Source organism: Varroa destructor, unplaced genomic scaffold, assembly GCF_002443255.2.
Source record: "Varroa destructor unplaced genomic scaffold, Vdes_3.0 BEIS01000003.1, whole genome shotgun sequence".
In the NCBI taxonomy this organism is placed as follows: Eukaryota; Metazoa; Arthropoda; class Arachnida; order Mesostigmata; family Varroidae; genus Varroa; species Varroa destructor.
In genome coordinates, this window is record NW_019211456.1 from 32,404,359 (window position 1) to 32,424,811 (window position 20,453).

The 20,453-nt window shown below is 39.4% G+C and overlaps 1 protein-coding gene and 1 long non-coding RNA gene across 5 annotated transcripts; one reads left to right on the top strand and one right to left on the bottom strand.

Annotated features, from left to right (window-relative positions):
• The first annotated feature begins 4,492 nt into the window (after positions 1 to 4,492).
• Positions 4,493 to 7,899, top strand: LOC111248113 (uncharacterized). Of its 4 annotated transcripts, none has more exons than XM_022799900.2 (5): positions 4,493 to 4,649; positions 4,827 to 4,973; positions 6,386 to 6,576; positions 6,828 to 7,009; positions 7,260 to 7,899. In XM_022799900.2, the coding sequence occupies exons 2-5, from the start codon at positions 4,896 to 4,898 to the stop codon at positions 7,391 to 7,393; spliced, it is 585 nt and encodes a 194-aa protein (XP_022655635.1). In that variant the 5' UTR covers positions 4,493 to 4,649; positions 4,827 to 4,895; the 3' UTR covers positions 7,394 to 7,899. The 4 variants fall into 4 exon arrangements, with proteins under 4 accessions (XP_022655635.1, XP_086840360.1, XP_086840359.1 ...); XM_086984234.1 differs by lacking the exon at positions 4,493 to 4,649 and adding an exon at positions 5,613 to 5,778 and having other exon boundaries at positions 4,738 to 4,973; positions 7,249 to 7,385; XM_086984232.1 differs by lacking the exon at positions 4,493 to 4,649 and adding an exon at positions 5,613 to 5,778 and having other exon boundaries at positions 4,760 to 4,973.
• Positions 7,900 to 11,738: 3,839 nt separating this feature from the next.
• LOC111247739 (uncharacterized) lies at positions 11,739 to 16,105 on the bottom strand. Its single transcript, XR_002672249.2, has 4 exons — positions 15,893 to 16,105; positions 13,855 to 14,140; positions 13,287 to 13,342; positions 11,739 to 12,366 (listed from the first exon to the last, which is right to left on the bottom strand). It is a non-coding gene; the product is annotated as an uncharacterized LOC111247739 (long non-coding RNA).
• Between the last annotated feature and the right edge of the window lie 4,348 nt (positions 16,106 to 20,453).

Consider the following 20,453-nt stretch of genomic DNA (forward strand, 5'->3'; position numbering starts at 1 on the left):
TTGAATGCAAGCTATTAAGTCAATGAGCTGTTATAAAATTATGCTATGGGTCAGCTGTGATAAATAAACATGGAATATTCCAAATGCTCATATATATGTAGCACCCTCGCAAAGCTTTACAACTCTGCCGTTAGAAGCTGGTAGTTCGGCTGCAGTTTCCGCTGCAGAAATAGTTAGCACTAAAAGCTTAATAACCTAGACGGCTAGTAGAATATGCATCGTGCGGGTATATTTAGTTGCTTCCTTTCTAGATAATTTTGCAAATTTTCGTGAGTGAACCAACCAGCATTACCTACTGTCTTAACTTACCGTCCAGAAACTACCACGCACCCACCAATTACTGCAAATATGAGTAAAGTACTAAATCCTAGAATAATTTCGAATTCAAGCTTGATTATGTTGTACAGTTCTCGGGCAGCTCTCTTTGTCCAATGTAATTTTCAACATATATAGAGTTACTCACAGCATTGACCCATAAATTATTTTAACACGTTCAAACAAAGGTATTTTACGCAGATAATTCTTTTCACCTTTCGTACAATCAAATGATTAAATAAAAGATCATCTGAAGGACAAGCGAAGACGATCAACGTTCATGACAGTAGTTTGTGTTTATGTACGACGCCTTTTTACTCAAATACTCTAATGTTTCTTTGTAAAGGTGTTATGTTATTAAAATAGGATTAGTTTATATTCGATATGTCCAACCCTTCCATTTCCGATCAATCTTAGCCGTTTTGATAAAATGCAATGACTTCTCACGTAGCTATTGCTCTCAGCACAGATTCGGCGATTATCGACCATTCTGTGCGACAGATCGTTGCGAGTTCAAGCTCGGGTTTCCATCGTCGACTTGTACTTCTGGAAGGTTCGTTCTTACCTCAGCCAAAGGAAGAGACAGCACTTGAATAATCCGATTTCAATGGACCTTGATGAATGTAAACATGTTCACACATGTCTACATCAACGTAAACAGGTCGCCAGCCTATCTATGAGATTATAGCCTATTATAGCCTATCTATGAGATTTTGAGAAATCACGTATTAATAGTTCGCTATTTCTTATAGAAGCCAGAGCGAACTAAAGGAGAATCAACGCAAAAGATCTGAATCCATTGACAGGCATGAAGAGTTACCACATCTCTAGTGAAGATCGCCATGCAACGTATAATAAAGTTGCAGAAACAAAAATAAAAAAGTTGATTCTTGGGAATATCGATAGGTGGAAAACATGACATTGTGTGAAAATAAGTATGATATGCTGCACATTTCGTTCTAATGGGCGCAAATATTCAGAAAGCAATAACTGTTTTATTGCTTCACTGATAGCTGCAACGCCGTTATCACTGTTTTGTCGGGGTTATAAAATTTCATTGTGGATTTCCAAGATGAGTAAATACGGTGGTAAAAAAAGAAAACAGCTTTTTGACCATTTATTATTTGTCCTACGCTAAAATAAAAAAACTGCAGAAACAGTAGATACAAGACCCCATGGCTAAGAGTTCTACCCCGAAAGCTCTCTGCTTTCGAACAAGTCGTTTTCAACTCAAACAACGCACTTCAGTAATTTTTTTTTCTTTCATCCTAAACTTGATTCAGAGGTGTTTAAAAACAGGTAAATATTAGACGGACCTAAACAGGTTTCATTGTACGCGTGATACATTTCTTGAATGGCTTGGCAACATTTTTACTTCGACTAAACGGTAGTATTCAAATTTATTCCTTTCTTATTTTCAGTTCATATGTTCGATGGTCCAGCTAAAAATATTGACTTTAACAAAACGAAGTCGGTTGCAAGATGGCTGGTAGGGTAAGGAGAAATTTTTCAACGGTATATAATGCTACGCAATAGTAAACGAATCATAGAAAAAAAAAACGAAAAGATAGGTAACAAACAATCGGATACAAAATATTTTATCAGACTAGGTCGATATCGAAAATCTGCAAAAATCGTGTTTGCTAAATAGTAAGCATAGCTATTTATTTAAGGCTAAGTAAATTGTTGATTTTTGATAATAGTTATTTAGGTTCTTTATCTTACGATCCTCTCCCTTTTATACTCTTTTTCACACAGACTGTTTCCCTCCTTTTTTATGTACCGCCTGTGATAAAGAAACGATTTTTGATGTGTAGGACACGAATGTGCGTTATGGTGGCGGTGGTGCCCGCATCCATGATGCTGGTGATGAGGATAATGATGAAATTTTTGATAATGGTGGTATTCAGAATGGTGATGACAGCCATAATGATGGGATACGACACTAGCGGAGACCAAGGACAACGCAATTATAGCAACACCAACTATTTTTGCCGCATTAGAATCATATCGACCCTGACCTGGTCTTCGAAATCGGCAAACTCGTCAAGCTGACATGAGCTCTCTGAGCGCGCGACCGGCTGTTCTTTACGACTTCATTGAAAATGCTGTGGATGGCCTTCATGGCACCTCTGTTACCCCTACAAAACAAAATAAACGCTAGCTTCTGTGAGACGTTTTGACGATGCGGTGAGAGCTCCCACATATATATTATTCTATTTTAGGACAAGCAATTCTGGGTCACAATTTTTACAACTGCTTCTGGTTTTTGCAAGATCACCCTGTTTCACGGAGAGATTGCTTGTACACAAAAACCTACTATACTGGGCAGACAGCGCCGATCAGCGTTCGTTACTGTTAGCAATGTTTCAGGTCGTGTTAATGACCAAAGACTAGAGAAAAGTGCAATCATAAATTGTCCCCAAGCCAATATATTTTTACAAACGGCATATTCGTCATAAGTTAAACATTCGGTTTTCGGGAGCAGGCGTTCGCACCATTTTCTCCAGCTACCGCTATTTGTTGAAAGAGATTTTCTATTTGTCTACGAATAACAGGCTTTATTAATAAACAGCCCGTGGAGAGATGGGATGCGTGTAGGCCGACGAGAACGTACTCATGGTATTGCACAAGACTCACATCGAATTAAATTTCGCGTTTATCTTCACTTACATTTCTTAACTCAGTTCAACTTAGTGATTTCCAGCATTATAACTAGTTCATTGTTAAACACGAAACTCGCAGGCTCAGGTCCTTCATATATGTAGGTACACTATAGAGGACTTTTTTTTAGCTCAAAGAGCCTTATTGCTTCGCAGAACTTCCTATCGAGTGAATAAGAAGAGTAGACCTAACTTATTTCCCTTTATTCAATAAGTGTAACCCGTTTTCAGTCCATGAGTCTAAGCCCTCACGCGGGGGCGTGTGTCACATTAAACCTACGGCCTTGTGACAATGCAGTGAATCTCATGATTATAGTTAGATAATAAGCTTTTTTCAAACCAATACGTTTTGGCTGTCACAAGTGACTTAGGTATGCTGCAAGTAGAATATTCTATGCCTACATAACGATCTCTTTCCTCTATAGGATGCATAAGAGAAACCGCACGTAAAGCCAACACGAGTCAAAGTTCTACCGCAAAGTGCGCTTCGGCAAAATTGCAGACTTTCAAAACTTGCTTTTCCATAGATCCATAGTATCATGTTAAATACCTTCTGTCCATACAAAAAGGTTCACGAGACAAAGAGTGTCTTCCGCCGGAGAATCCGAATAAGATGCTTTAGGACATTATTCCTTTTTTGAATGGACAAATCCAATAGTGATTTGAATCACCTACCAAGTAATAACTTGTGGCCTTCTGTTAACTAGTACTATCTATATTGCAAGAAGCATACCATTCCGCGAAATACTCGGAGCGGTTAAAGCGGTGAAATCAGCCAAAACTGAACATCGCTGGTCCGAGAGACTCAATACGCCAGCGTTCTTTAACGAGCTTAAGCTTATAAAATACTCAAAAAAAAAAACAAACAGTTTTATAATATCCAAATGAACGTGCAGCGCTTAAGCTTAAAGCATTTTTTCGTATTAAAACCCTCCAGTATATAGACGGTTTTTATTCAAGTAAGAAAACTCTTTTGTTGCTGTCTTTTGTGTTGCTTAACATAAGGCGTAAGCTTTTATGAAACCTCCAGTCAACGCTTGTCTATTAGGGCCACTAATTACGGTTGCCAACCCAATGAGAACTACCCGACTAGTCAAACTAGTCAAACTTTTATCAGAGGATCAGTCATTAAAATAGAATTTAATCGCCAACAGACTCTCCAGCTAAAAGTCAGTTGTGAACCTACCATATTGTCTACTATCGCTGCTTCCATATATTACAGCCATCAGCACGCACCGTCGAAGCGTCCCTCAGTATTGACACGGTTTCAAGTGATGAAAGGCGCTTAAAGCCCAAGCCACGAACTGCTATGATAATGCAATGGCGTGACGCTGCTTTAGCTAAGATCATCCTAATACAGCAAAAAGTGCAACGTCACGTCTTGTGATAAATACGCGACTGTTACCGCAACAATTAGGCCTACGTATTGATTATAACGTCTACTGGTTTATTGTGCCGCTAAGGGCGTCGACACGATGCAAATTGTTGGCCTTAGATAAAGTCTTTAGCTGACGCAGTTTCCTGCGTATTCATTCCTCATTGAGCCTGTGTTTCCGATAGACTGTGAATTACAGCTGCTGTGCGTGGACGTGCATTCAAAGCGTGCTTTCCAGGTAGCGACTGTGGTACTAGGACGTCGAACCTGTGTCCATCATAGGAGAAAACGTAACGGTAAATGTCGTGTGATTTAGTTATTCAGATTATATATATAGGATGATATGGTAAGCGGCGAAAAACAAGTGCGCAAGAGGCTAGTTCTTCTATAAATACGCCGTCGTTTTAGTGGCGGTACGCAGACTTTAGCAACGAACCCAGGCAGTGATAAGCGCTTATGTGGTTTGATTACAGGAAGAACTGGCATTCGTAATTGGCGTTGAACATCTCGTCTCGGTGTCATCACCTATATGAAGTTCTATCATGAAGTTCGTGTTGCTCGCAATCGCGGTAATTAGCGCCGTCGACGGACATCAAAACCCAAGGAATCAGGCGGTTACGGTAGGTTCGCAAGCGTACGGTAGAAAGTTGCGTAACGAACGGCACGCGACCTCGTAGCCCATAGCGATGGTTTGTATGAATCTTAGCTATAACTCGAAAAGCAGCAATGTCTAGCAGGTGCCGGTGCTAGCGCAATGTGTAGTAAAATTTAGTCTGTTAGCTTGAGTATTGTGGAAGCTCGGATAAGTAGTCACGGTTAATTCCTTTATACTACTCAGAACGAAGAAAGTGCTGGTGTGTGTTCTATGAACTTAGCTATGGGCCATTACGACTGACAAACTTTTCTGGTACTAAATTTGATACAGCTATCTGCCAGATACGTATCTTCTCAGATAAAAAAACAAAACCTCATGTTGGCTAATACATTGGTAGAACAAGACGGGCCACTAAGCTCACTGCAGCTACGAGACGCTTTTCGGCATGATGTAATTACCAAATAAGATTCTCTTTTACGTCAGACTTAATTTACGTATAGACACCGGTTTATTCAAAGTTGTATGCTCAATGTCTCGCTCGGGCTTGCTAGACCCAGAAATGGACAGGGACAGGCTTATGTAGACCAAATAGCTTAAAGGCAAGCTGTCATTTAACTGATTTTCAAAAGAAGGTGTTTCGTGAACCTGCATGTTGAACTTTCAGATGTGTAGGCACCACTGTGTGCCAAGTCCAGTCGTTGCGACTGTTTTTCTCCTCAGTCGACGTGAAACAAACCGGCTTTGCCAACATGGTGTCTGCTAGTGACATTACTACGCAGACCCTAAAGAAGCACAGTTTTGTGAGAGCTCGATTTCGTATGCTGGAAAATGTATGAAATCCTGCGAATGAGGATGATCAAGCTATCGGCGCTTTCAGACAGAAGGATATTTTCTTTCTTAACGGAAATATATATGCGTTGTTTCAATATTTATTTCTTTATGTGCGATACTGATCCGACCTCTCTGAGGCACCTGCATCTCCTTTCTGCTTTTTCTTCAAGCTTTATTGGCAAACTCTGCTAAACGGCAACGTGGCTAGATCTTTTTGGCTTACTTCGCAATTTATTGAATACGCTGATTGAGGCGCGTCTGAGTCCGTTTTTCGTTGACTGATCTGTAATGATAAACGTAGATCCGTTAACTGAGGTTTGCAAAACACTAACATTGTAGTCAGATTAGTTGATCAAAGTAACAGAGATGCAAGCATGCTCGATGTTATTTACAGAACCCATCGTGTAGACAGACCATCATGTTGAACGTATTTGATATTACAATCAAACAATTCTATAATGGTAATTTAGCTGCCGAAAAGTTGCTCGTATTTGTGTTTCTAATACAGGACGTATCTAAACATCTGCATATAGTACGAGGCTAACCTATGCGTTTTGTCTCGCCTTTAAGCTATTTCAATATGCTAACTTTTATTTCTCTAAATAGTTTCTTTCGGCACACAACGGATGGCACGTCCGCGAAAGCAATTCAGTATCTGTCAATCCGCAACTATCAATTTCTCCATCACAATATAGCCCTAGTCCAAATCAACGTATCGTATTGGTGAGCGGTGGCCCGGATCAAGCGATACCCGCAATGGCAGTCACTGGTAGTTCTACCAGAGGTCTGCGTGGTAGGTATGTAATGTACGAGGTCAATAATTAATATTAAAAATTTCCAAGCGGATACTAATCTGTTATAATTATTGTTACTATTCGATAGGTTGGCAGTTGTTTCTTAGTAGATCCTATGTCGAGTATTTTCGAACGGTTGTATCTAGTCAGAGAAGACTGCAACAAAAAATCGTTGCGTTAAACCATTTTTGACAATTGGCAGTGTTGGTAATAACTGTGTTCTTACGCAATATAGACAATGAATAAAATTACAGCCGACGGAGGTATGATTTAGACTCGCTCGTCATCACCCCATTGGCAGAAGATACTGAATCATCGGATACCCCAGTGGCTGCGTCGGTGTTAACTATAACTTTCGTCCCGGTGCCGGGTCGCACAACGGACGAATGTATGGTCGCCAGATTTAACAGCGGTAACTCGAACGCTGTTAACGGTAGTACGTAACAATTCTTTCATTATTGCCTTTACTGTGATAGTTTTCTATACATCAATATCAAGCTTCGAGCTCATTTATCCAGTGTTGCATAGCTACCAGATACTATTCGATCAAGCTTGACCCTGTTGAGTCAAATTGATCTTTTGACTTACACTTAAGCTGCTTGGGATCAGTCTTGTAGACATTGTCCAATTCGTGTCCAACTTGTTGGGATCTTTACTTACGTTTATGTTCTTAAGTTGTATTACAGTTGATACAAACGTGAGTCCGACGAGGGCCACCTGCGTCATTTTCGTGCGCAATGACAACAATACAGGATTGCTGGGCAGCCGTGAAATGCTGAAGTGCAAAGCCGCACTGAGGAAATGCGGACGTGGTTTCTAACGCACCAACAGAGGCCGGAGTGTCTTTGAGCTAGCCGCATCTTCTCCGTAAGCACGCAACTGGAGTCGTGCTAATTTCGAAGCCACTCAAACAAAGAGGGCCTACCGATGCGTATGGTAATAAAGAGGCGCAACGGAAACACCGTCAGGGCTCCGTAGCACTTCAATAATGCAATCGTGGGCAATAGAGATCAAGATATCGCTCGACTGTCATTTGCCTAAATACGTCTGTCGGCATCATGTCAAAGAACAGAAGTTTTTTCCAATATACACATCCCTGCGTAGCCTTTTTCGGTGAGATGTCCATGCAATTGTACCTTGCGATGCTATTGTACACCTATTTCGGTGAGCTTTGTCTACGTTAAAACAAGCTGATATTGAAGGTTAATGTTAAAATAGCATATATGGTTAAAGGATTAAAGCATGAGTAGAACAGGTTATTTGGTTAATTTTAACAAATGTTATAATAAAATATAAACTAGCCAGCCATTTTGCTTTCAACCCAAATCTAATGTGACGGAGTTAATGAGTTGGTATATTTTAGTCGTAGATCCTCGTGAGGGCTTAAAACAGATATTTCGCAGAAACACATCAAGTCTAGAACATACGTGAAAAAACTAAATGTTCTGTTCTCTAGTAAGCATGTTCTTGATACTGCTTTATGCGGCCGCAAGACGGAGCTATAATAATTGAAAATATCAGCATTTTACAAACGATTCAATATTTTCGTCTTTCGCTTAATAAACTAAATATATTTCGAAGGATTATATCCTCTAGGTAACAGCCTTATACTAACTATGGTCTAGTACTGATAGATGCAGAATGGGGTCTCTTTTCCGGTCTTAAAAAAGACGATATCATTGTCATTCTTGCATGGCGAGCCAGTGGGCTTTTGCAACCGGCCAAGGATATGCGGTTTGGGTCAGACAGGGCATCCTTTGCTGTAGCACACCTAGAACTTGTCCGAGACGCAAGGATCAATCACAAAAGACAGTCCCTGAGGTAATTAGAAACCTATTATTTTCACATACTATCGTATAGTTATTTCTTTCGATTGAAAAAGCACGTAAACAATGATATTTTTTATTTAAAGACACACAAATCGATGACATTTTAAAACATTACGCGGCGCATAATGTAAATTGCGTAACTGGTCGCAACATACTTAGCTCGATTTCAAGTTATCAACATACATATTACTCATATGGCATTTTTGATTCTGCAAAGCTGAGATATAGTACTGATAAGCTCTCTGATGACTGCAAGCAACCTCTATTATACTGCAGCCGGGCTGATTTTTATCGCCAATTGGGATAGTAGTCGATGTCGCCATAGGGTTGTGTAATTCCGACCTGACAAAAAGAACAGGTATCACCGTGTATTATTAGTTTTCCATTTACTAATGTACATATTTTCACTATTACGCACTTTGTCATCGTTGGTAACATCTCTGGGCGGTAAATTTCCGTTAGAGAATATTGATCGTATAAGTGTAAACCGTTCGCTAACAATTCTAGCCCTGCGACGCTGCAGGGGCAACGTGTTTGTACCGTCAGCTGAAAGATACGCATGTAGTCTGGGTGCGAAGCTAGGTGTAGGCGCACTTTACTTTACTAGAAAAAATTCTACAAATAGAAAAGGCGGCGAACAGCTGAAGATTAGCTACAGCAAATGTCTCCTGTTTTACTTCGACGATCAGCGATCACAGAAACTAGCGAGCAATTTACGCTAAAATACCTCGAGGTAATATACGTTTAATACAGACGTCAATTTAGTTTTCTCTCCTTCTTCAGAAACAAGTAGTAGCTGTTGCTACGGCCGAAATTTGAAGCGAGTTTTAAGAACGCGACAAATGTGAAGGGGTAATCTATGGATTACCTCGTTGAGCGTATTAATATGGTCAGCATAGGAGAACATGCATACAGCCACACTGGCTTAAATCGCATCGTTAGCAAAGTAAGCCGATCAGTAATTAAATACCACAGGTTATGAACACAAAGAAAGAAAATTCGGTTTACAGCTATCTGTTTTATTGCCGTGCATTTCCCTCAGTCAGTCGTAAAAAAGTTAGTTAAGTTCAGCAAGACTCACGTTAGGTACCTCTTCTAGTAGAGGAGCTTATTGAAGTTCTACAGACGAGGTAATTCCAAGGACTTATTTTCACAAAATAGTATATCTAACAAGCGTGAGTTATAGGAAAAAGAAGCACATTTGATAAAAATATGTCACTTTGGTTCCATAGTGCGATTTGAATGAGTTCTTTAGTTTTACAACAACATTTCAGACGGCTAACTTCCGACATGAAACAAACGTGTCTCTTTCAAGATTCAAGGCCAAGGTTTGTATGGTTGTTCCTGAATCAAGTAGGTAAACACGCTCAGAATCGATTAAACAGTAGTACGGCAGGAAAAATCAGATTTCGCAGAACTTGAGAAGAGAAACCGTGTTTTTCTACGCAGATTGCACTGCCCACAAAGTGAAACATCGAGAACAGGGAAAGCCGGATCATTGTTGTCACAAGAGGAAAAGTCCTGTAGCATAGTAGTAGTAGCATGTAGATAGTTCTGTAGCAACGAATTGTCCACGAATTTTAAGAATACATGTTAGGCGTGTGTGGCAAATCCGGAAGAGGAGGCCATGAACTCAAGATGGGTTTAAATATACCGGATTGGAGTCTATCGACTAATCATATCTAGTAGTAATTAATTGTATTAAAGGGAGTGCAAATAGGTGAAACAGTATTAAAGTCAAAGACTCTTCTATCAGTATTTCTCAGCATCTTATTTAAACCTGTTTTCAATACGTAGCTGTATGTGTGACTAGTTATTAGTTAGTTATTAGTTTTAAGGTTACCAATCAGTTTCCAATACCGACAAATTGATCTCGCAGAAAGTAATATTACGGGTCGCTATGGTACAGTTATTATTCTAGTTTTAGTTGAAGAACGCAGAGTTTGATTATTATTCAATTGGAGAACGCCTTGTATCGAGGAATGATTGATGCTACCCACCTGACCCGTCAGACAGTCCGCCTGATGTATGAACTCCTTCAATAAAGCTGGCATCGTCTTTTCGTGGAAAAATTTCGTTGTCTTCAGATAGCGAGGACGCCATGTCAAACGCAATAATCTTTCCGATCTAGTGATTGTTATAAGGATAAGTGTAGGCTTCAGACAAATCTATGATACTATATATATTATAAACTTGTACTTATAAGACAATATTTTACGTATATTTTAACGAATATTTTTTATTCTATGACAGACAGGTTGCATGATGTTCTTCTACCTTCGTATTCGTCTCCCTAAAAAGTCTCTGGCGAAATAGCCTGACATTTGGCCGCCAATGGGCGAAAAGTACATGAAATGAATGTCTTCGGCAAAAACTTTGCCTGGGAACAATTTTAATAATAATCATCCACTAAGAACGACAATTATCCACTTCACCGTAAGGCAAGCCTTATTGTACAAGAGAAAGCTACAAATGCCAGGTTTAAGTTCATCTGCCGTATGATATGATTACTACGCTGATCATTGTAGCTTTTTTTAAGGATTTCACTATACTTTAGGATAGAGCACCGAATAACTACTATATGGTTATGTGATATTATCCAGCACATATACATATCGTTAATACATAGTTTCGAGCAGAACTACCACTCCAAAGAAACCATTACCGACGTTCGTATTGTAATAAATCCAAGTACTTAATGTCAGACCCTCTTGTATAGTATAATAAATCGGATTTCGTCCTTTTTCTTCATCGAAAAGGCGCAGACAGCCAATTAAAAAACTTGCCAACTTACGTAGCCCCTTTTACCCTATCGATAAGCATCACTACGACGTTTTGACCGGGGTAGTGTTCTAATAGTAGATCCATAAGAGTTGGCTGGACACTGCAGACACATAAGCCTGAAGCACAAACTGAGTTCTTTTTTTAAACGTATCAGCTACATTTGACCAAATATAATCCTCAGTAGCATCCCATGAGAGATTCGTCTTCTTATCGACGGTGTTGAAGCTGTAATAAATACCAATCTTCTCTGGACTCTCAGGCTTCAATCCGATGAATGTATCATTAAAGCATCCTGTCAAATGGCAAAAATATTCAATAACAGCAACGTATTTATGATTAATTTGTAATATATCACAGCAGGCGGAAACAAGGCTAGCTTACAACAGTCGATCCCGACTCTTCCTTGCTGAGTTTGCAACTAGAGAAGCGGATTTATGGATACCGATCAAAAAAGACTGTAGAATGCTTGATTGTAGAACGGTGTATCGATTAAGAAGGAAAGGATCATCATTTTACGTTAAAATTTACTATTTTATTAGCAGAAGGGTTCGTTTTCCGCAAATATGTCCAACATGAATGCTGTGCGTCACGAAGAGGACTGTTCAGTGGTATCGGAATTATACAGCCTTCTAAAAATAACCGACTTTTGTTTGAAGGCGGCAACAGTAACACCCATAAATCAAAGTTTACGAGGCATTTTTGAACTGCTTTAATGTCTCTCACTCCACCTAGGCTCCTACAATACATTACAAGAAAATCTTAAGTAGACCGGTTATTTAAGTAGAGATGTATTGTTTATCTACGGCAACGACTCCTAGGCATTTAGTTTGCTATATCGGGATGAAGTTCACAACTTCTCCCCTTGTGGATCTTTCGTAACGTGTCACTATGCAGTGGAGACATCTACTGCTATAATATGGACCTAGGATGCGAGTTGTCAGGTTGCAAGTCGTATTACGTAAAGATTAATCACTGCATGTCGGAGACACTTGTTAATTGTACCATAGCAAATCTTGCCATTTTCTGCACTGAACAAGAAACGATAGCAGAAAACCTTAGCGCCTATGATATTGCTATCGATAGCTTCCATTATCCGTTGCTGGCCTCTCATTTAATTCAATACATTCGCCAAGCTCCATATATACCAGTCACGCCACCAGCATCACTGTCATCCCGTAATCTAGAATAAAGTTATTTCTATGATTAATAAACCGTCCAAACATTTTGTACTGCATTGTTAGTACCCTTCATATTTCCTATTCTTTATTGGATATGCTAATCTAAATGATCCAAATTTATAGTCCGGCGTATTCTTGTATGGAAAAGGGAAGGACGCTATTGTGATAGAAAATTAATAATCATAGGGTCATGTTTAAGCATGTTATATTTGTCCAATGGGATCATCTTTAAGGATTCTAACTATTACATAGCACGATAGAAATTGCAATGAAAACAATAATATCGGTATTTGTGAATGTCGACCCCATACGTGCTCCGTGCAGGGCATATTAGCCCCTCGCTCGAACCGAGCCGCTTGTTGATAATCAGTAGAAGAAATCGATTGAGTACCCGCACATTTTAGTCACTGGCTAACATTTACATGAGATATAACCCACTTATATACCCATGTTTTGTATAGGTGTACCTGTTACGTCTTCGCTAGAACCAACATAAAAGAATTTTTACTTAGAATTTTTATTTAGAAGCGTTTAACTGTGATTTGACATTTTTCTGCAGTCATTCAGTGTTTCAGCGCAAGCTATAACGGAACTGCTTTTTTCGTGTTTGCCAAAAGATTAGAGTTTGATTTATCTCTGAAGTTCGAATCATGTAATAAAACTGAAGCTTAGTTAAAGCGAGGCAAGTTGAGGCAGATTTTAAGTTGATACAAACGGCACAAGTGCGTCAACGAGACGACGATAACGTTAACAGTGATAAGAATATGCGTGCTCAGAAACTCCGCATTAAGCTTTCCTGGAAAAAGTGTCTAAAATGCATTAAAGCTCATCGGGGTCACACAAAAACAGCATTTCCAATAATGCTGGCTATCTCGAATACGGAAATTAGCAGTAATTTGACCGGATTTGCGTTTCGCCATACCTGATTGTGTACGTATCTGTGCTGTTCAAACATGCAACAATGTATCTTTTCGCCGTCTGAAAATTTGAAAAGTTATAATTTTTTATATTTCGTCAAATGGAAAGTTCTCAGATTATTTTAAATGCGTGTACACACATTGATATCACATAATTTATACTCAGCTTAAAAACTCAGCTGCACGATTAAGAAAAGTGAGTTTTGATAATCTCTCTTTTGATAATGGTCCCACATCAATATAAACAAAGCATCAATTAGCAAGTCCCATTACATTCAGTAAATTACACCCAATACAATACGCCGACACGCACGCGTACTTCTGTACGATTGCCGTTTCTCAATGAGATTCTAGTCGTAACGGCTCTATTAGGGTGTATCTGAATCTTGCTGGCACACCACGTACATTTCAGATAAACTAGGGACCCTAAATATTCGGTTTTTATCGAAAAAAAATATTCAACGTAACAAATGTGGGATATATGTCGCGCATCATGCCAATATGCTCACGGTCAAATTATGTATTTTGGACAAATACGCTAAAAAACTAAACTAGGTTTAGCATATCATGCACCTGTGTTTTGGGTTTGACTTGTAAAATTGACGTTGATCACCGCAGTGATCTGATGGGACGACAGGATACCTTCGTCGCATAGAATCTAGCTCTCGTATGACTTATTCCATTAACAGGAAGTATTCATGGCCTTAACTGAGATTCTGTTGTCCTTCGAAATCGACAACGATGCAAAGCCTGTCAACACGCCAAAGTTCAGAATACTCAAGCACCGTCATGTATAGATCGGTCTCTCCTAGAGAGGTATATATCGATATACTTGCGATATCGGATGATGTGATATTCTCTGAAAGAATAAAGTTTGCATCCTTGTTAGCATGTGAGTATATTTATTTTGCACAAAGGTCTTTTTCGTTGAGAATACGCCACATTCAAAGTGAATTTGATAATATCACCTAAAAACACCTGCCAAAAGTACGACCAGCTAGGTGTAAGCGTACTGGACTTCTGATATAGGCACATCGCGGTTATTGCATTGCATTCGATTGATGACAGGTCCGCGGCAAAATGAGATAGATCTCAATGTTTTCAACGGTATCGTGACTAACGGCCGCAGGCGCAGCTGTCGGCAGCTATACTTACAAACGTATTGTATCACATTTGATAACTTTTCATTTATAGGCTTCTCGGTCTGAAACCATTCTTACCGACTTGGTCGATCTCGGCAAATACTATTACTAAACATTTGAGTTCCCACTGTTAACAGAGGCAGAAATATAAAACTATGTGTAGCGGGGCCCTTCACACAAGACATTTGAAGAGCCACTTAAACCTATGACTATGAAAAGTTGTCAAGTTATCCAATCGGACAGTATGTGCAACGGTCAAGGAAGTGCGTAAACGATGTTTGTCACAGTAAATTACAACCGATGAAGGTATGATCTGATCGAACAAGTGGAACCCCAGATCACAAGTGGTCTGTCAGAAAATGTCAGTATAAATTGCATTAGTTTCGACCTTCGAACGAAAAGGTTAGCGCCAAAATGGTTAATTTATGGTCATCATAATTCAGGGGAAATAGCCTTGTCCTTTACCTAGATCTATAATATGTTCTATCTAATGGCGTGTGGCATTACGCAACATAATTCGAAGCTCGCCAACAATTGACTTTACCCTTTTGAAGGCGAATTCGTTTTTCAGCTTTGTTGGACTATCCAATGCATCTTTAACGTTTTATGCACTAGCGAAGTAATCACAAGATTCAGTACTCACGTCAAATTGTATGACTAACCTTTGACATTAAAAAATAAATGTTCTCATTAATTTGAACGAAAACATTTATTATCGTACTTAACTCATGGGTACTGTCTGGTTACTTCAGATATCTGAAGAATTCAAGTAAATGCTGAACCGCCATACCAGCTGTTACGATACAAGCGATACCGCGCCCAATGAATATTCAGACCTATTTTTAAATGAATTGATAACGTGTATTTGAGCAAACGTCTTAGCTCGTTTATCCCGCTTACTCCCATTCAAGTCGCCGGCGCTATCTTCAAAAACTTCACCACCAGTTATACATCACAGCTGGTAGCTTAGATGAGCGAGATGGCGAAATAAAATGGATGATCTTTTATGATGTACACGTGAACATAGCTCAAAATTGGTCAACAGATGGAGCGCCGCAATGTGCCTCAAGCGCTAATTTCTAATTTTGAGCATATATACCCCATAAGTGTTCAGTGGTAAATATGAGTAAGGCTAGCTTGTCAAAAGCAAATGCTTTTTCTAATTTTCGGCGCTATAATGTCTCTCTATCCACTATTTTTTACAAGATGGGAATACTTTTTGCAGTTATCTCAATTCGCATATATATATATATAGAGAGAGAGAAAGGGAGACTACTGGTTTTCTTGAAGATGAATGAGAATGCCATTAAGGTATATAAATTAAACTTTATTTAACTTGGCTTAGTTTTAATTTAAAAATTTCAGACTGCTTACTCATGTTAATGCTGTGTCGTAATGGGGGTGGTCTATTGTAAAACCCTGACTAAGAACCGCCCCCCCCCCCCCCCCCCGTTCTGGCTTAACCTTACCTGGATGCGGCGGCCTCAGATCAGACTCCTTGTGACTTTATCGTTAGCCCACTAACACGATCTTCCTTAGAAAGATTCTATGAACTTTTCCCTGTCGACCTTAACGCATTCCACAAATTTGAACCGGAGAGCTCCCTGGAATTTTGAACAACGTGTCGATGATTTTGTTTACTTGACCAGGATTCTTGTCTTATCTATTATGCATTAAATGTAAAACAGCCTCCGGTGCAAAGCCTTTCGAAAATATAATAATAAAATCATTCTATTCGTCGTTCAGATGAAAAAAGCTTACTCGCATGCAAGCCATACACCATTACTGTCGCAGTCTTGAAGCTTTCTCGGAGTTCCAAAGCTACATTAATAAAATAAACATGATTTGGTTGCTGCAAGCAGCCTGACGGCCCTTTGACCTATAACAAACAAAGTTTTCGATTGAAATGTCGTTGTGGCTCAGGTTCTCTGTCAAAGTCCGGAAAGCTAAACTCTGGGAAAGATCTAGAACTGGCTACTTTTGTGGAGGGCGGCAATTTTTGATTAGCTGACCGCCATATACATATGGAATATCTTCGCCGAAAAGCTTTGCCTTTCCGCCTAGAGATAACTAGGTATGTGTCTAGATGGAATAGATGGTCAGCCAAAGCACACGCCACGTACTGGCTCGTGTCGACAGACTGAGTTTAAGATGGGGTATTCCTTCGTTGAATTCATATTCGACTATCTGCCATCTTCTTTCGAACTGACATACGTCGGCGTCTAGCCAGTAGTAGCATTGGTCTGCATTGCAGTCGGGAAAGAGATGGTCAAAGTTTACCAAACGTGTTTTGTAACTAATAGCCTACTATTATGCAGAAAGATTCATTCTTTGAATGCCACGTCTTACTGTTTAGGTCGTTTTACTGCTTACTCCGTTCTGCATCGACAAGCATTCGAAATGTAAGGCAAACATGTAAATAGAAGCGGTAATCTAGAATAGTAATCAAACCCGTACCAGAGTGGTGTGCATTTAAATCTTCGCCATAATTCAAGACCAAATCAATGTAAAATGTATGATTACCAAATTGTTAGCGGTATACCCAACAGTATTAACGACCCTATGCGATTTATATGTTAAACACTAATATTCTAATACAAGAGAAATCAGCCATGTTACGTATATTAGTAGTTATTGATGAATTTAAGTCAACGTGCTACATTACCGTAAGCTTTATGACGTATTCTCACAGCTGCGATCTGACCGCTCGAGGGAGGTCACTTAACGATACGATTGGACAATTGTGAGATTTCCAACTGGCAAATATGGTATACAGTTTAAGCTTTTCATCAATACACTTACCTAAAACGGTCACACTGGAAGCGTCGTGATCTAGCTGGCTTATGCATGTCTTCTTGGATGCGTTATCATGGTCAACATGAACATCTGGCTATCACTAACAACTTAAATTTCAGCACTGTCAAATGGTTACCACACCGCTTCATAGCTCTCTTGGGTAAAAACCAAACTGAGAATGAAGTACAACTACCGTGCGCTTACGGGATCGAAGTCCGCGATCTAATAGATAGGTTTATGAAAAGACGTATCGATCTTTACTGCTTTAGTTATAATTCGGTAGGTAATAATGCTAAAAGAAAATCTTCATACATTGTACACAGATTCTTTAGCGCTTTTTTAAAAAGTGAGCTTTTGGTAGCTCAACTAACAAGACGTTTGTAAGGCAGGGATTATATTGCTGCTTCGCATTTTGTGCGAGTAGCCGTTGACAGCCTGTAGTGGGAGCATTGGTTGTCGTTAGGAAACCGCCGCAGCGATCAGGTCCGCTCGTACCTGCCTCATAAAGACACCTATTGATGTCTGACAATAGCTAACGACGGTCAACCTTGGCACTTCATCGACTCAAAATGGGCAAGAAAAAGGAAACAGGCAATTTATAGGATTTTCTGAATACGGAAGTTCCTTTCGTTGGACCTTGATTCATCTTTAGTTGTTGACAGAATGTTTTGTAGTATGTGCATGGACGGATACAGATTCTGCTGGAGACCTACGAGTCCCTCTAGGAAGAGTAAAGGGAGAAGTTCCAAATCAAAAGTTACGAACTTATTTTCGATTTTTTTTATCGAACAATTCGCATTGCATGTGCTTAGAAAAAAAAGTTGCATGTTTTAATGTTGTGACAATCCGCATTTGCTTCTTCGAAGACTGATTACCGTTATAATTGTATATTAGCACATAAGATAGCATCAAAGCTAAGGTAACGTCTATTACTTGATGGATCGCAGCTGACATATTGCAATTATTTTTAAACAATATCTGTTTTCGAATCTTAGAGCCTTTGAAAACATTGGGTCCTGACATTGGGAAATGTTTTCGATAAAAACAAGAGTACGCCTATTTTGTCATCGTTTAGAATCATTAACGAGTAGAAGAATAACAGATGTCTTAAATAGGATAAGCGTCGTATTACTAAATCTGCTAGCACTAACTTGTAATTAATGTGGATACCCTACAAAGTCGCCTCGGGCTTCTCTTAAAAACTATTTGCAATAGAAGAACGTACAATGCAAATTAGGAGTAGGGGTCAGGTTTACCTGTCAGTGAAATTTTTAACATCGTTGCCGTTTTTAACTACATAATTATTACATATGAGTGATGATTCATGCGCTAGTTAATCTTAAATTCCCTGTACCCCTATATGAAGAATCAAATGACTAAAATTCGATAAATCGTATTGATGGTTATTTTTCATTAATTATGTATGTGTCTTACGCCAGTATAACTTAGGACACGAACTGGTTGGCACAGAGAATTGTAAACCTTGTTCAATACAGCGAATCAATCAAGGTATATGCGCTTAATAGGTAAGATAGAAATCGAATTAAGAGTGTAGTTTAGAGTCTGCTCGGCTGTATGCCCCTTGCGCCAACGTATCAGCTTTTATTGTAAAAAGCTATAGTAGTAACTCAGGTGTGCGCAACCAACTCAACCAGCAATTTCTTGATTTTATAGACTCTATGAGTATAAGTATGATTGAGTAACAGGCGCGTTCGCCATTGTCCAGTGCCCTTGTACATCACTTGTCCTTTGTCGTTTCATTTCACTTCGAACAGTCCTACATATATACAGTTACATATGCATACTTGTATTCACATTGGTACCAACTACGAGGGTGTCTGAAATCGTACGTGCATCTTTCTTATCAAAATGTGAATTTGAAAGTGAACACTGAAATATATATCATATTTGCCTTCGTTATCGACAATGACCTTGTGGCGCTCATCGAAAGGTATCACAGCGGTATCTAAACGATGGGGTGTTTAGAGGCTTCAGGTAAAAATTGTAACAACTAGTTGCTACCTAAGTTGCCGTCCGCACAGCGACAAGCGAACTTTGGTCAAAGTTCGGAGTCATGGCGACGCTCTGATGCACGGGAAGTGCTGCACGTATGAGATCAGCGGGCAGGCGAAGGAGATATGAAAACTTGACTTGCCCATATCGACTCAAAACAAACAGTAGCAGAAGGTGGCTTCATCAACCAACCGAGCGAGCGACTGAGTAGGTTCCCAACACACGGACCTAGTGGACAAAGAGACATAAGGACCGCTCAGCGACCCACTTTATAGGTTGAGGTATCAAGGCAACTTGAAAAGTCAGCTGAACTTAGCCGTTGGCAGAAACAGGAGCGAGCGTGTTTAGTTCTTGTAGACGTCGAAAAACGACGATTAAATCTCATGTCTTTCCGTTTTTATTGCCCGTCTAACTAATTACTGTGTAGTAATTGCTTGTTAACATTTCCGATTTTCGATGATAACTATTCAGTAGTTGAAGTGAAAATCAAAACATGACGTGGTGCTTTAACTCAATGTCTTCGAATAGAAATTGATGACATATTAGCCAGAATCACGAGCATGACCCACCATCCGATGCGTCGCAGGCACCTCCTGTAGCTCAGGTTACCCCGGTCATAGTACAGATCACAGCCTTATTAATACATTAGGTCCAAGATCCTCAAATAGCTGTAGTGGCTTCTGAGGCTAATAGGTCATCTACTACATAAATGGGAAAGGATTTCGATACTAATAAGAAAGTATTTTTAGATTCCTGTACTTGTTGAAAATATGGTCTGTTGAGGAACCGCTGCAGTAAACTAGCAGAAGTCCATCATTGTCGCGATTCGATTCGGCCTTCAGATTCGCACAGATCAGTGAGTTGTACCTATCGAGTATAATATTTGTTTACGTAATATAGGCATGTAAGTGTATCGCATGTAGAACATCGATTGGCCGATTCTGAAATCGTCAGGTCACCATTTAAGTAAGCCCTCCACCGGAAAAGCATCGGCGAGTTTAACTGCCACCAACATAGGAAATCGCTAAACCACTGAGAGAGGAGTTTCGGGCTTAAAACCAGTTATATATTCGTTTAATGAAGGTCAAAAAATGTAAGCGCTCGTCTGATTCTTAGAAAAATGTTTATACGTATTGGAACATTGTAATCGTTGGTTCATTAGGGATATTTGCTAAAACTTATATTTCTGTAGTTTGCTATATATATATATATATATATATA

Coding starts and splice junctions, on each gene's coding strand:
- LOC111248113 (XM_086984232.1), top strand. CDS start 5,698: ATGGTGTCTGCTAGTGACATTACTACGCAGACCCTAAAGAAGCACAGT. Junction 6,577..6,827: donor ACCAGAGGTCTGCGTGGTAG/GTATGTAATGTA, acceptor ATAAAATTACAG/CCGACGGAGGTATGATTTAG. Junction 7,010..7,259: donor CTCGAACGCTGTTAACGGTA/GTACGTAACAAT, acceptor GTTGTATTACAG/TTGATACAAACGTGAGTCCG.